General features: G+C 40.4%; 1 protein-coding gene across 2 annotated transcripts in view; it reads left to right on the forward strand.

Moving 5' to 3' along the window:
• The first annotated feature begins 9322 nt into the window (after nt 1–9322).
• The window catches only part of arrdc1a (arrestin domain containing 1a), a 40773-nt gene continuing 34124 nt past the window's right edge, over nt 9323–15971 (forward strand). For both annotated transcript variants that reach the window (XM_034133048.1, XM_034133049.1), the window contains exons 1-3: nt 9323–9493; nt 12668–12778; nt 13024–13074. In XM_034133048.1, coding sequence (XP_033988939.1) covers nt 9376–9493; nt 12668–12778; nt 13024–13074 — 280 coding nt within the window. In that variant the 5' untranslated portion in view covers nt 9323–9375. The remainder of the gene's footprint in view (nt 9494–12667; nt 12779–13023; nt 13075–15971) is intronic.

Below are 15971 nucleotides of genomic sequence, written 5' to 3' on the forward strand. Positions count from 1 at the left end.
GTAAACGGTACTCTGTCCCCCCCCCTCCCAGTGAGCTGTGGTGTTCCACAAGGAAGCCATATTAGGTCCGTTACTGTTCCTAATTTATGCAAATGACATGTCATCAGCATGTGACTGCAACTTGTTCCTGTTCGCGGACGACTCAGGCCCTGCTGGTCTCTGACAGGAGCAGATTGCAGGTTGAAAAAACCCTCAGCTCCGAGCTCGGGCAGAATCTGCACCTGGCTCGCCGATAATAAATTATCATTACACCTGGGTAAAACAGAGTCCATTCTCTTCGGTTCAAAAACATAATCTCAGCAAATATCCGACGACTTCTCAGTTGCAGTGGGGTGACATTATTGTCACAAGTAAGAAGGAAATTAAATACCTAGGATCTATTCTTGAGGCAAACCTCTCCTGTGACAAAATGGCATCCAATGTAATAAAAAAAGTCAATCAAAGAACTAGATTCCTATACCGGATCTCCTCTCAGGTAAACAAAAACACCCTGAAAACTCTGGCAGGAGCACTCATTCAAGGGTACTATGAACTATGCTTGCACGTCATGGTACCATAGCACCTCCAAGGCGCTAAAAATAAAACTTCAAACATTGCAAAATAAACTGGTCAGACTACTGCTTTGACCTTTCATCTAGACCCACCTCACCTCTGCCCACTTTGACAACCTAGGATGGCTTAGAGTAGACGACAGAGTACAGCTACTTGCAATGGGCCTGGTCTACAAGATCCACTACACCTCTATGGTACCCATGTACATGTCCAAAATTCTTCCCAAAGGTCAAGGAATACCATGATCATAACACCAGAGGGAGCTCCACAAATCATGTAAAACCCAGATTTGGCACAAAAAAAGGGGGAATACACGTTTTCGCAATTATGCCACATCAAGGTGGAACGCACTTCCCACAACTGTAAAGGAAAGTAAAACTATACTTACCTTCAAAACCTCTCTTAAAGAGCACCTTAGGGGGAGAGCATTGCAAAACTGGGCCCCGGTAATGGTACAATCTCAACCTGTCGTACATGGACAGCTTCCCCCCCCCATCTATGTATATACTCGCATTTTAGACTCTGTACTAACTGTATATCTGTAGACTTGGTATGTCTTAAATGTCCGGTTAGGATGTATTAGAACGAAATCTAAATGAAAAATTGTAAATAAGCCATCTGTATGTAAAAAACCACCTGTATGTAAATTGTAAATAGCCATCTGTATGTCAAATATGTCTTATGTCTTAAATGATATGATGAATTGGAAATGGGGGACCCTGATGTAAACAAGACGAAAGTCTTTCTCTGGTCTGCATCCCCTTAACAATTGTATGTTTTGAGATGTACTGTACTGTACCCAATATAAAAGCTGTTAATAAACTTTTCAATCAATCAATCAATCAATCCTGTGTGCTCCACTTCCTCCTTGGCGCACCAGTAACTTTCCAAAAAAAAATAAAGTCAGGATAACGGATTAGTTTCTCGTGCGCGAGAAACTAATCCGTTATCCTGACTTTATTTTTTTTCTCATATTGTTTTTATGTCTCTTAAACCGTCATCCCCTACCTTTTATTTTTTCACAAGATACTTTTTTCTCGTGCGCACGAGATACTAACCCGTTATCCCGTTTTTTTTTTTTTCTCCTCTCTCTTTTTTTTTTTTCCCCATGTCCCTTTAGGGCAGTGTTTCTCAAACTTTTCTGTTTTTGGAGAAAAAAAAAAGTCGGGCCCCCCCCAACACAAATAGTCACGTAATGGGCCAAGTTAACATTTATTAAAATACATCAATATGAACGTGAGCATTCCTTTGCTAGAACAGTGATAATAAAACAAACAATGCTCCATACTGTGTGGTCAAAAAATATATATATAATACAATTGTGCAATTCCTTTGCTAGAACAATAAGTTATAATACTTTGCCACTTTGCAATCTGTGCAAAAAAATGAAAAGAAAGAAAATGCTGATATTTGGCAAAAAAGTGTGTCTTCTTATCACAGCATTAGTGGCTGCAATGAGCCTGTTTTGCACAGCACATTTATTCAAAACGTGGTTGCAGGCTCAGTGGCGGCGCCAGAGATTTCTTTTGGGGATGCTGTGGGGTAGCTTGACGTTTCATAGAGGGTGCTCAAACATTTAGGGTTTCCCATTAATGTACCGGGCGCTACAGTTGAATTTTCTAATGCAACAATCCCCACGCAAATACACAGTGTACCCGCGACTGTTACAATGAAGGCTCGATAATCAGCTCACGGCATATAGGTGTAAGCAGGGGTAGAGTGCTATTTTTATAAGTGGGGAGTGGACCTAACCTCCTCCCGGGGGTATGCCGGGAAGATCTTTTTTAAATATTGAAGTTAAAAGCATCATCTGGTGCACTTTGAGAGCAACATGGAGAGATCTATGGATACATCTCTCAACACCCATATGAAACAGGAACCGTAAACAGATTTACTTTTTCTTTATGGATATTTTACAAATCACTCTTTAAACTTTATTATTTTTCTACTGTCATATAGTATCTCATACCTGTTTTTCAATTATTCTCTTATTTTTTTATAACTATAATGATCATATAACGTGCGCCTCGGAAATAATTGTTTACATTAATCGTGACCAAAACGGTTGAGACCCGAGTTAGGAAGTGTGTGATTTTTTGAATATTGCGGAAGAAAGAAGGCAGTCTGTGAAACTTGCTTTAAGATAAGATCAGATAAGAAGTACTTTATTGAATCCCACTTGTTTTTGCGTTTGGCAGCAGCATAAAAAGACAAGGCATTGTACATAAGAGAAATTGAAAAGACCTAGAAATAAACAATCCAAAATGTAAACATCTCAAATAGAATAAAATAGCATTAAAAAAGTAAAAAATATACATGTGGAAATACGAATTTACAGTATCAATGTTATGTGTTTATGTGTGACAAAGATAATGCCAGGCTGTTTACTGTAGTGCCTGGAGGCCACGTTGAATGCAATCATGTGTCATTTGATATTTGATTCCGGATAAATATAATGACTTGGGTTTTGTCAGCGTTTAATAATAAAAAGTTGCAGGTTCATCCATGTTTTTAAAATATGTCAGGCATTGTGAAGTTTTCTTAATTGATATTGTTATACTGGCTTGATAGATTAGATATAGTTGGTGTATCATCAGTGTAACAATTAAAATGTATCGAAACAATTGATGATTCACCTAGGGGCTGTCTCTGTGCTGGGATGGATTCTAAAGCCTGACTGAAAGTCCTCAAGTAAATGATTGATATTTAGAAATTCACCCAACTGATGAGCAACTGCTTTTTTTTAGATGAGGGGAGGGTTTGATATTGGTCTGTAATTGGCAGCTCCGGATCAAGGTTAGATTTTTTTTAAGGAGAGGTTTAATTTCAGCTAAAATGACTGTGGCACATATGCTGAGAGTAACGGACCGTCTCCACAGCAGCGTTAAAAAAATCTTGGAGGTGGGCGTATCTGAGGCTTGGGGATTTTTTTTGCGATCAACCAATGCACATGAATCTCCCGCCCGCGACATACGAAGCCAAAAAGCCCGGAATTAAACTGGATATAAACTCCCCAAAACAGGCGAAAACATACCACTGTCTCTGCCAACCTCCCTCCATGCCTGCTCCTCCGGTTTATATCCCGGTAGGTCTGGTCATAAAGCACCGGGTGATTGATTCGCTACCGCTATTTCTCCTCCATTTTTGGAATATGAGGAGAAATGATCTGCGGTATGTCTCTCCCAGCATACACGCCGTTTGATTGGCTAGAGCTTGAACTGCCAGATTTGCGTACACGGGATTTGATTGGCTGCCGCTTCCACCTCAGCTTCAAAAGTTGAACATTGTTCAACTTTGAATCTTGAAAATCCTGAGAATCTCCGCTCGCCTGCCCACAATGCATTCCGGCGAAAAGTGAGGGAAAGTGACGTCACCCCATTCAAAGTGAATGGGCAGAAGCGTTTCAAGATTTTTTAACGCTGCTGTGGAGACGGCCCGTAAGGACATATTTATCAGTTTGAATAATTATGTGTTAATTATGGATACTATTTCTTTAAAACACATTTTAAAGTTTCCTTTAAACATATTTTAAAGATTCTGTAAACATAATTGATTTCCTAATATGTGTTGGTATTTGTTTTAGAGGACCATCATTGGTTTCAGTAACAGTACTTCTAGCAAAAAAAATAATGATTCCCTAATTACTAGCAGAATCTTCTTTTGGAAAACCGCCCATGACCTCTAAATCTTTTATGTAACAGAGTATTGCTTTAATTATAATACTTGCACGTGACTACACTGCAACAAAACTAAGCCTCAAAAAAACAAGTAAAATAATAATAAAATGAGTAATATATTACTTAAAATAAGAAAAATTATCTACCAAACAGAACAAGAAAACTTCACTTGCCAAGACCTTCTTAAAACAAGTAAATATATCTAGCCTAAAAAGATCTACAGATATCTTAAAACGAGTGTTTTTAAACCAAAAATAAGTACATTTGAATTGAAGCAAGGAATATTTTAAGAATTATAATCTTATAAGGAAAATGTGCTTGAATTCAGCATATTCTACTGCTATTGTCCCAAAATTCAATTTTATGTTAGGCAACATATCTTAAAAAACCAGTGCAGCTTCACTTAAACAGGTACATTTGTCTAGATACAAAGATAAGATTTAAGAATTATTTTCTTAATATGTAGAAAAAATCTACTTAAATTCAGCATTTGTGCTATTAAAGTATTCTTAAAATAAGGCTAAATACCAAGAAAAAGTAGAGACAAAACCTTCAAAAATCTTTAATCCTATCAAGATATAAACTTTGACTTGCTTGCATAAAGAAAAATATGAGTCTCAAATGATTCTTTTAATGTTTTATTGTTTTCAAACTGTGTAGTAAAGGTCAGTCATCAGATATGTCTTCTATTATTATTTCACTGTAAAATGCAACGCAAGTGAAATTCTCATGACACTTTTGACTCAGCGAACAATTTTCAATAGGACTATAAGTATGAGGGGCCGCTAGGGTCATTATTCAGAAATACCGTTCACATACACATATGAAACCAACATAATTTACAAACATGTAAAAATCTCTCATATACACATATGAAACGCTCTCACACACGTATGAAATCCACAGTTATTTACATATACATGTCAAATGCACTCATATACACATGTGATACGCACTCACTCACACCTGAAACGCTCTCACACACGCATGAAACGCACTCACACACGCATGAAACGCACTCACACACGAAATACTCTCCCACAGATATGAAACGCACTCACACACGAAATACTCTCCTACAGATATGAAACGCACTCATATACACATGAAGTGCAATTTCAGTATGTTGTGTGAGAGGGATTTCAGTTGAATCGGAATGCATCTCGGTTGAAAAGGAAGTCGTTTTAAAAAAAACAGCGAAGAAGCGCAAATTTCAAAAAGGCGAGATGCCTTCCGTTTCAACTGAAATCCCTCCCACACAACATATTGAAATCGCATTTCATGTGTATATGAGTGTGTTTTATATGTGTGTGTGAGAGCGTTTCAGGTGTGTGTGAGAGCGTTTCATGTGTGTGTGAGAGCGTTTCAGGTGTGTGTCAGTGCGTTTCATGTGTGTGTGAGAGCGTTTCAGGTGTGAGTGCATTTCACATGTGTATGTGAATAACTTTGGATTTCATGTGTATGCGAGCGTTTCATATGTGTAAATGAGAGATTTTTTACATATGTTTGTAAATTATTTTGGTTTCAGTTGTGTGTGAGAGCGTTTCACATGTGTATGTGAACGGTATTTCTGAATAATGTCCCTAGCGGCCCCTCATATATAAGTGCCCTAATCACTTATGAACTTTTTCCAGTCGGCCATAGCCTTTTTGTATGAAGTAGTCATGTCACGGTCGTGAATGGACAGAAGCGTTGCAATGCACTTAGGATAGGTGAAAGGTGTAATAACATGCCATGAGATACATCACGCTTTCATGAATGTCCTCTTTTGGGAAGATGAGCACGGGCATGGTTCCAATGGCCAGTATACAGTTGGTTTCGCAGATGATGACAACAGGGCTGGAGAGTGGTCGTGTCTGGAGAAAGGTGTTGGGGTCTTCTGCAGACTGACACAAAAACAGACAAGGAAATCATCACAAAAAGGGAAACAAATATGATCACAACATTTCACTCTTTGTATCGACATGAGAAAATTCTTATACATTTTCTTACCTCAAGGACGTGGAGCACAGCCTCACTTGCATGCCTTAACTTCTTGGGTGGGGCCATAGGTGATGGGAACATCTCTGATAAAGCCTTCATCATGGCAATTGAGTGCTTTACTGTTGAAAAAAAAAAAGTGTCATTCCGTTTCCTGCAGTCAGTTAATAAACAGACATGGTCAGAGATAATAATCACCTTTGTCAAGCTGCGGAGGCCTCGTGAGCTTTTTGAAAACTCCATAAAACTGTGCCCTCTCACAAAAGGTCCCCCACCGGGTCTTAAGTTCCGTTAAGAAGTGGGAGTTGCCTTGATTGAGGACCCGCCGTAGTTCATCCATTAGCTAAGACAACGAGAGAGAAAATATATAGAAGAAATATTAAATCTACATTCCAAGGGTTAGTAATTCGTCTCATAACTGAATTTCCAAAAAAAGATTCATACGTGTATAATGTGATTTAAATGGTCACTTAACAAAAATATGTCTGATGCACACACTATTTTTAAATACGTATTTTGGACCAATACTACTCACAAAATAATGTTGTGTGTATCAGAAGCACATTTGTGAAATGTGTTCTTTTTAAATAAGTGGAGGGTTTTTATATATCTATGCAGATTAAATATTTGTATTCAATAAGCATATTCATTGCTCATTCATTTATAAATAATGAGACAGATCTGATTTAATTGTCATACCATTTCTCATTTCAAATTTGGTCTAACGTTAACCGAATTAGGAAGCATAGTTGTACATAAAACGAAAACATTTGCTTACATGATCCAGTTCTCCAAAGCAAGGATAAGCTTTAAGAATCTTGGAAGGCCTGTCCTGCTCCTTTGTAACATCAGAGTCAATGAAGGCCCTTCTCGCTTGGATTTCGAGGTCCAGGAGCTGAGCAACATCCATCTTGTTTGGTCTGGCCTTGGTTTTATAGTCTCCAAATGGTTCTTCTTCTTCTGAAGTGCTCAGGCCCGGGAAGGAGATCACGCAAGTCCTCCTTAAAGAGGCTGGGCAGCATGTCTCTGCTTATATTAGCAGCTGAAAACAGATTTAACCACACAGTTAATAATAAGGTAAAAAGCAACTAATAACATATTTATCTAAATACATCAAATGAAAGAGTAATGTACATTTCTGGCTGGCTTCACAAGATTTTCTTTAACATTAAAACATGTTTTGCACTTAGTTATAATTGACATTTAAAAAATTGCTGTTACAGTAGGTAAAATGTAACCACGATTTGTCGTTTGTGCAGTTATTAACAGCTTACAGTAGATATAAGCTAAGTTAACGCTAGATATGTAGCCAGCTAGCTAGCTTACTTTGCATGCTAACTTGTTGTCCAACCGATTCAAATAATGTAAAGCTTGCTGGAGAGGTGCAGCATAAATACACAATTACATTACCTTTTAATACTGCAGTTGCTATAGGATCCATGCCCGGATATGTGATATCTCTTCCATTTTCATCCATGGCATAGTTAAATGTTAAATCACTTGCGGAGGTTCAGTCTTCTGCCTGAAGGAAAGCTAGCCAGCAACGTCCTGAAGCTAGGTGCACCTGACCTAGGCTAACACACGCCCTTAACGGACCCTCTTCGCGGTTCCCATTGGAAGGTACCATTTCTTAAAGAGGGGTGACAGAGATATTGTATATGTTGCAAATATTAGGAATATTAATAACTGATGCGGTCATAGGTAACATTTCAAACATCTGTTTCTAAATGCCCATCATTCCACAAGTTATTCCCAGGCATTATTATGACTTGTCTATATATATAGGAACATGACTCACCGGCCTCCCCCATACAGCTAGAGAATGTGATAAACCCATTTCATTAGTTCTTTTTCCCAACGTTTACATGGCCTGCTGCAGAAACGTTTTAATAACTTTATATATTTTTTAAATCCTCTGGAGCAGAGAGAGGTGCTGTGGATTATTGTTATTGATTAATGCATCAGTGTTTCTTAGGGTCAAAAACACTAAACTCACAACTTAAAATGAAAGCGTTTAGTTTATTTAATAAAAGAGCACATGTTCAATGTGAAAAGCGACAGTAGATATAGATTAGTTGCAATTTTGGTGCTATATATATAAATACAAAAAAATAATAATTAAAAAAAATATATATATATTTTTTTTTTAAACACCTTGAATTTCAGGGGGGGCGCGGGGGCTCCGTTGGTAGGGCGCAGCGCCCCTCCAAGACAATGGTATGGGAAACACTGCTTAGGATATGTTATTAGCAGATACCAAATATTAGCTGTTTGTATCTGCAGCTAACATTTGACGCCCCCCCCCGTCGACAATTTACTAGTGGTATTTACTTGCGGTACAGAGGTGGGCCGGCGGGTACCAAAGTGGGCCGGTCGAGAGAGTCCCGGGCTGATTTGTAGTCCCAGTCCGCCCCTGGTTATCAGCCATTTAGGTGTTTATCAACGCTGTTTATGTTTGCTAAATGCCCTTGGCCTGAATAATGTTACCTACTTTAACTTTTCAAATGAGATGTTTGCGCATAGTGCTCAATCACTTTAGCTTGCTGAAGAATAATACATGCTGAAAAGAATGTTCTTAATGCAGTAGTTTGACTTGGCTGGTACTGTTATTTCTGTATACTGCATTTCATATATGGACATACTTAATTGATGTACTGGGTTTTAGACTGACAATAAAACAATGAATTTCATTTGGTCATTATCTGTTTTTAATATGTTTAAGAGATTGAAAAAGGATAGGATGCTTGCAATAAGATATTCTGACTTTGAAAAAGCAGTTTTCTACTTATCAGTGTTGATCTAATACCTTTAGAATTATGGTATTTCTCAATTTAAACATTAATTTACTCAGAATCAGTATTACAATCTCAAGAACAAGTAATACAATCTCATTAAGATAATTAAGTAAAAAAACACTTAATGTAAGTGAAATTCACTACCGCAAAAACTTCTTTGTAAGAGGAAATATCTTGGCAGACAAAATATAAGCATATTTTGCCTTGATTTAAGATATTTCATCTTAGTAAGATTTCAGTTTTTGCAGTGTATTTGTCCATGTTGTAGAGCTAGGTGACGTCATGCAGAGGGCGGGACATGTAGAGGTAAATGCGCATGTTGTTTGTGCGCACAGGTGAGCTGCTCACTGTCGCTGCGGATCGGGGACAACATGGGCAAACTTCAGGAGTTTAACATCACGTTTGACAAAAACAAAGACGTGTACAGTCCGGGGGAGTCCATCTCCGGGACCGTGAGCATCAAAGTGGGCCAGCTGCTGCAGTGTAAAGGTGAGAGACCCCCCCCCGGGAAACCTGCCCGACGCCTAACGAGGAAGTGGAGTTTAGCTGGGACTACATGGGGAGGAAATGCGGCCTCTCACGTTGGTTGTACTATAAAAATACTCTGTCATAGTTTAAAAAAAACACTACTTTTGTTTATGGATTCAGAGTAGTGATTTAGTGGAGTTCTAATGGCGTTTATAATCTCCTACAGCAGACTGTTATTGGTGATTGATCTTTTCATCATTCGAAAGTGTGGCCAGTGGTGTAAAGTAACTAAGTAGATGTACTCAAGTACGGCATCGCATTCCACTGCTATGCTGATGATAGCCAGATTTATGTCCCACTAAAAAAGAAGGAGGGTTACTCAATTAGCCTACTGCTAAAGTGCTTAGAGGACGTAAAAGCCTGGGGCCTCATTTATAAAGGGATATACGCTCAAAAAATGGCGTACGCCAGTTTCTACGCAATGTTTGCGATTTATAAAATACTAACTTGACGGGAAAATGTGCGGTCCTCCACGCAAACTCTGACCCATGCGTACGCACTAAGCACAACAACGGGAGAGACGAGAAACTGCGACACCGTTGGCAGAAGGAAGAATGGAGAGAAATATGTGGAAATAATACCATAAATAAAATGTTACCGCTCATTTATCATATATGAAGAATTCATTTTCAAACATTGATTAAAGCACAACGCTGAAGTTGGCTTCCGATTCAGAGCTTCCGATTCGGCAGTTAAGGGGAAAGTTAAGGGAAATTTAATTTACAGCGCTGAGCGAACAATCCTCCGTGTTTGAACCTCTTAAATCGCTGCATAGCCGATTTATGTTATGTTCTTTCTGCCAGTGCATCAGCGGTAAGAGTCCATCACAAACTGCAGGGTCTGTCACCCAGCAGGAGCTAGGTTAACATGCTAACAGGCACAGAGCCGTAGAACACCACATACTCCAAAAGACAGATGATAGCTCACATCAGGGCACAGAGCTGCTGCAGCCTCACCTGACCCAGCAGCTCGTTGGCTAAAGCTATTGTATGTTGTGTTGGAAGCATCCTGAGGCCACAGTGGCTTCAGAACATGTATATAGTCTATCTTAAAAAACATCTTGAATTTATTTGTAGAAAGTAGAGGAGCTGTAGATTTTGCACTAACATCTGTAGCATGGTCAGTAGCGCCTGGAGCACGAAAGCAACCCTGTGATCTGCCATTGTTGTTGTTGGCGAAACACATCAGCAATGACGCGGGGGTGAGCAGCAGAGGTGGGGAGAGGCGGGGCTATGGCGTCATCGTTATCAGGAAATTATCGTATAGGACGTACACACGGAGCCGTTTGGCCCCCCAGAGCATTTTGTCCGCACCTTGGGAGCCGTTATCGTTTGAGGGCTCCATTTCCGCGGTTCCGTTACGGCCTCGTGTGGACGAACCGTCCATACGATGGAGAACTGTAGCGGATACAACCCGTTTCGTCTCCGTGTAAACGTGGCCTTACACAAGGTTTCCATGTACTCATGAATGGTGTGTTAAGCCCCCTACACACCAGGCAGTCACCAGAGAACTCGCCGACATCCGACACCGACAGATCCATCGACGAGTTCTCCTGCGTCTTGGCCGTGTGTACACTGAAATACACCGCTTTACTACAGCCGAGCACGTACGAACTGCGCATGCGTGAGTGGCAATAACTCTCCTTACCAGCAGCCGGCGGTAGTGTGTATTCGTCATTACAAATAGGCAACAACCGGAAGACAGAGAAGAAGAACAGACTGATATAAACAAACAAATAGCGTGTGCGTTCCATTTTCACTCTCGTCCATCGAAAACATGTTTTAGAATATAAAAATACATGCATGATGAAATGAGCACATAAAGTGCAGACATACTATAAAATCACAGTTAATAGACCTGCATCTGATGATCGCAGTGTTCTGGCGGGTGTGTAGTTTATTGAGTCAGCAATGTAATAATGGCCACTTCTTGCTAAATTTACGATGAGATGAAAAACCGGACTTGACCAAACAAATCACGGAGCTCTCAGCAGAGGACAGCCGGGGACGCTCCCGCCGATATCAGAGATGTCCCTGCTATGTGTGGGAGGTAAGAGAGGACATTTAAGGGCTATGTTTGATGTCTTTTAAGTATCACCTGCTGGTGTTTAGCTGCTGTCTTGTGCCTTAAATCGTTTGTTTACGTCCCTCACTTCCGTTTCGCTTCTCATTTGCAAGCTGAACAGCTGATCAGAGTGGTTTCTTGGCCCGATAGCTTGTGTCCAACACCCGGCCGGGTGTCGACCGTGAAAGGCCAAATAAGGCGTGTCACGGCCGAGGGTTCGGGACACACCAAATTGAATTTGGGCGACAAGGAACCCATTTTCGCTCAACAACGCAAGACGGCCGATATCGGCCTGGTGTGTAAGGGCCTTTACTGTGCATGAGCTGCAGTGTAAATAGCCCATTCTCATAGGCTTCAGATACTTGTATTGTTCTTTTTGTTAGGTGATAATTGCTCCTTGAGATCAGTCTCAATTGCCCCAATCAATGTGTAAGTCATTGTGGTTCACCACAGACACCAGGGATATGGTGAGGTTACTAAAGGACTACATTTGTTTTCATAGTGTTTGTATGCTGAAGAGAGTTCTTTAAATGTGTGGTTCTGCGGGTGTTCTGGTTCACTTTTTCTTGGTTTGTTTCTAATGAAGGGACTCCATGCTGCTCTGTACTATAAAACCTATGTTTGAGAGAACAGTGTCTTTCCAACAGTCGGTGTTTGTTGCTTTCATGTTTCAACATGACGATGACAGTGCACAAAGCCAGCTCCATAGAGAGATTATCTTCTGTCAAGTGTGAACGAAGCTGCGAAGATGTGGCTTCTACTCTCACACCTCTGGAGTTCAGCTTTGAACATGGAAGGAGGAGAACAAGGTCTCCAGGATATCCTGTCAATGTCACATAACACTTTCTTCACTTGCATATGTGTGCTAGGTTTCATAATAATAAGGAGCATATTTTCTTATACCCCTCTCTTACTCCGGGGTTAAAGACACTTGTTGTGATTTTTTTTATACTACTTGAAGAATAAAAGACTGTCTGCCTTTGTACCGTGTTTGATTTTAGTGTTTCACGCTGCAGCTGCTTATAAAAGTATCTGAGGGGAAAACCTAAAACCTGTGTCTCTTGTTTGCAGCCATCAAAGTGAACTGCAATGGTTTCTGCGGCATCACCAGTAAGGTAAACGACACGGCATGGACTCTGGAAGAACAGTACTTCAACAGCACCATCTCTGTTGCAGACAAAGGTATGCATCCAAACCCTGGACATTTTAACTACACACTGATTCAAAGATACACTTTACCACATCAGAAACAGTATATATAACAGTTAATAATACTCAGTCTGCCATGAACAGTGACTTGTGGCTTAACTGTGGCCTGCAGTAGGGATGTGGCCCCTGCAGCCTGAGGCCTCTGCCTGCTGGGAAACAGAGGCTGATTGTTACTGTTTCCACTGACAGATATTATCTGTGCTCTGTGTCCCGAACAGGAACCCTGAAACAAGGAGAACACACCTTTCCCTTCAAGTTCCTCATACCAGGTAGGAGCGAGGATTGATGGGATGAGCACTGTGTACATTCTTCCCTGTGTTTGTGTGTGTTAGTCAGACATGTCCTGGCATGTTGATGTTTACCTTGGTGCTCTCACGGTTCCCAGCAGTGAGGAGGTGGCACCCAATGCCCCTTATGGTGGGGTGGGCAAGAGGAAGTAGTTGTTCCTATGTTCTATATCGGTGGTATACATACACAGGTCCCTAATGTTTGCTGTTAGCATATCAAACTGTCAATCAGTCTTTCATAGGGCCAGAAACAAGTAAGGGATAATGTGCAGCGAGGCGGTCATTATGGGTAAAAGACAGAGGTCGGGGACTCGAGTCACATGACATGACTCGAGTCGCATATTTTTGGACTTGAGACTTGCTTGACTAACATTGATAAAAGACTTGACTTGACTTTGACTTGGTATTCATGACTTGAGACTTGACTTGACTTGAGACAGATGACTTGAAAGGACTTGACTGTTTAAAATTAAATATTTGCATTTGTTTTTGTATTGTACGGAGCCCCTAAAGGGCAATGAAAAAGATACTGTATCTCGTTCGCACGAGAAAGTTACCGGAGCGCCAAGTAGGAAGTGGAGTGCACAGGAGACAACCATTTCATTGCAGACTGTTATGTTTATGTCGGGAAATAGAGTAGAATTGGGAGGGATGAAACCCTCTTTTAATGGTCACACATGCAGAGCACACAGCACACACAGTGAAATTTGGCCTCTGCATTGAACCCATCCTAGTCCCAGGAGTCTAGTACTAGGAGCAGTGGGCAGCTATTGTACAGCGCCCGGGGATGGCAGTGCATACATTATTTTAGATATATTTTGAACTCGGACTCTCATTCACTTTGAGAGTCTGAGTTCGAAATGCAGAAGTACACCCGACAGGAACATGAAGGGTGTTCTTTTACCCATAATGACCAAGTCGCTGCACATTATCCCGCTTATTACAAGGCCACATTCTCAACAAAGTAACGACATGACAATATTAATTGAAATGCTTTTATTGATTTAGAACATGTTTTTATTGATTTAAAAAATAGTATTATTGATTTAAAAAAACATCCGCTAAGAAAAATAGTCCGTTGTTACCGTTTGAACTACGTAGCAACGGCAGGAACTGCTTCGATGGCGTTTTGGCGGAGCTTTTGATTACTGATTTGAAAACATCGTTGCTTGCTTTAGAAGTAGCACAATTCATTATATCAAACCTTGGAAAGTATCTAGATATCCCTGCCCTAATGCCAAAGTAACTGGCAACTGAATATGTTTTGGCCTTTTGATGTCTGGACCATTACGTAAAAAGGACCGCAGCTCCTGTTGAGGGTTTCTGCCCCGTAGGTGTTTTCTTGTCCCTCTTGCTTTTTTATTTTCTTCTCATCAGCCACTAACCATTCATCCTGTGCTCTCCAAATATATTAAAATTAATATTAAAATCCTCCATGTTGCTGTCAGACGGGAGACAACGGAAAACTAAAGACAAGCTTGAAGTTTGAAAAGCAAACTGCATGCAGTTTACTTTTCAAACTGTATACAGTTAAATCGACCGGAATTCTTTCTGCAGATGTGAGCGTCCTTAACAACGGGTAATAAGTCCTTGACACGGTCTGTACTGGATTAACAACGTGTCACGTGTTCTGAATTGACCAATCATAATTGAGTATTCAACTAAGCCAAAGCTTAATATCCATCACATCAGCACAGATCAGAGGAAGAGTCAAATAGCGATTAGAAAGAGATACGGATCTTCCCACACAAAATAGGTTATTATTTTTATATTGCTTGTCTGATCTTTACTGTGGTGTGGGGCTGTTGATCAGCAACAATCTGGCGATTCGATGCGTCTCATGATACAGGGATTATGATTCAATATATTGGATCCTGCGATATCTTGTAAATAAAAAAATATACAAATAAAATACAAATGTAGGAATACTTTGATAATATAAAGAACACCCCTCCATGTGCATAAGGGCTGTACATTTAATGACAATGTTATTGAAATTGCACTTCTACAATATCCAAATCAAAGTAACGGCAAAATGTGTAAAAAATAATATATGCATTAAATATTGTGGAACTGCAGAGAAGCTACTAAAAACCTGATTTGGTAAAGATCCACAGATCCAAAAAATCCAACTATTATTATTAGTAATATGTGCATTATATCCTGCCTCGAAGAGCACTGACACTTTTGAATTTCTCAAATCACCCGTTTGACACGGTGCACCGCTCAGTTGCACTGTTGCATGCAAAGTGAATGCTTTGTTATTTTGCTTTGGAGGAGGTATGTACAAATGATCAGTGTTCTTCCTCCCTTCCTGTCAGTGGAGCAAGTCCAATCAACCGGCAAAGTTCTCTTTCAACCTCGCAATGAAGTCTTTCATCACATCCGTGATTTGTGCCGGGGATTTGTTGTGTTTGTGGAGCGTTGGAAAATGCAGCATCCGACCCGTGCTCAAGTGGGTCGCAAAAAGGTCCAGCTTGACTTGGAATGTGCGCATCTGCTCCACAAGATCAATGACCGCTTTGTCTCTGTTTACGCTTCAGAGTTGAGAGAGACATGTTTTAGAGTTGCTATCATAGGACCACCGTTACTAGCACCACTAGATGCACTTTCAAAAAACACGCTGCGTTGTGGTTTGGTGGTTTCTAGGCAACGCGGAGTGTCGTGTTCCTGGTCTGTATTAGTGTAGGAATTTGGCCGTGGGAGGCTGGGCCACTCGGGAGTTGGTTCTGGGCCGCATCTGGCCCGCGGGCCGCCATTTGAATAGGCCTGATGTAGGGAAATGTGTCCCGGCCGCACCGATATTCTCATTTAATCAAACGGACTTACACATGGCAAACACGAGAGTCATCAGGTGTGTTCATCTGGTATCCTAAATA

This window comes from Trematomus bernacchii, unplaced genomic scaffold (assembly GCF_902827165.1).
Source record: "Trematomus bernacchii unplaced genomic scaffold, fTreBer1.1, whole genome shotgun sequence".
Lineage (NCBI taxonomy): Eukaryota > Metazoa > Chordata > Actinopteri > Perciformes > Nototheniidae > Trematomus > Trematomus bernacchii.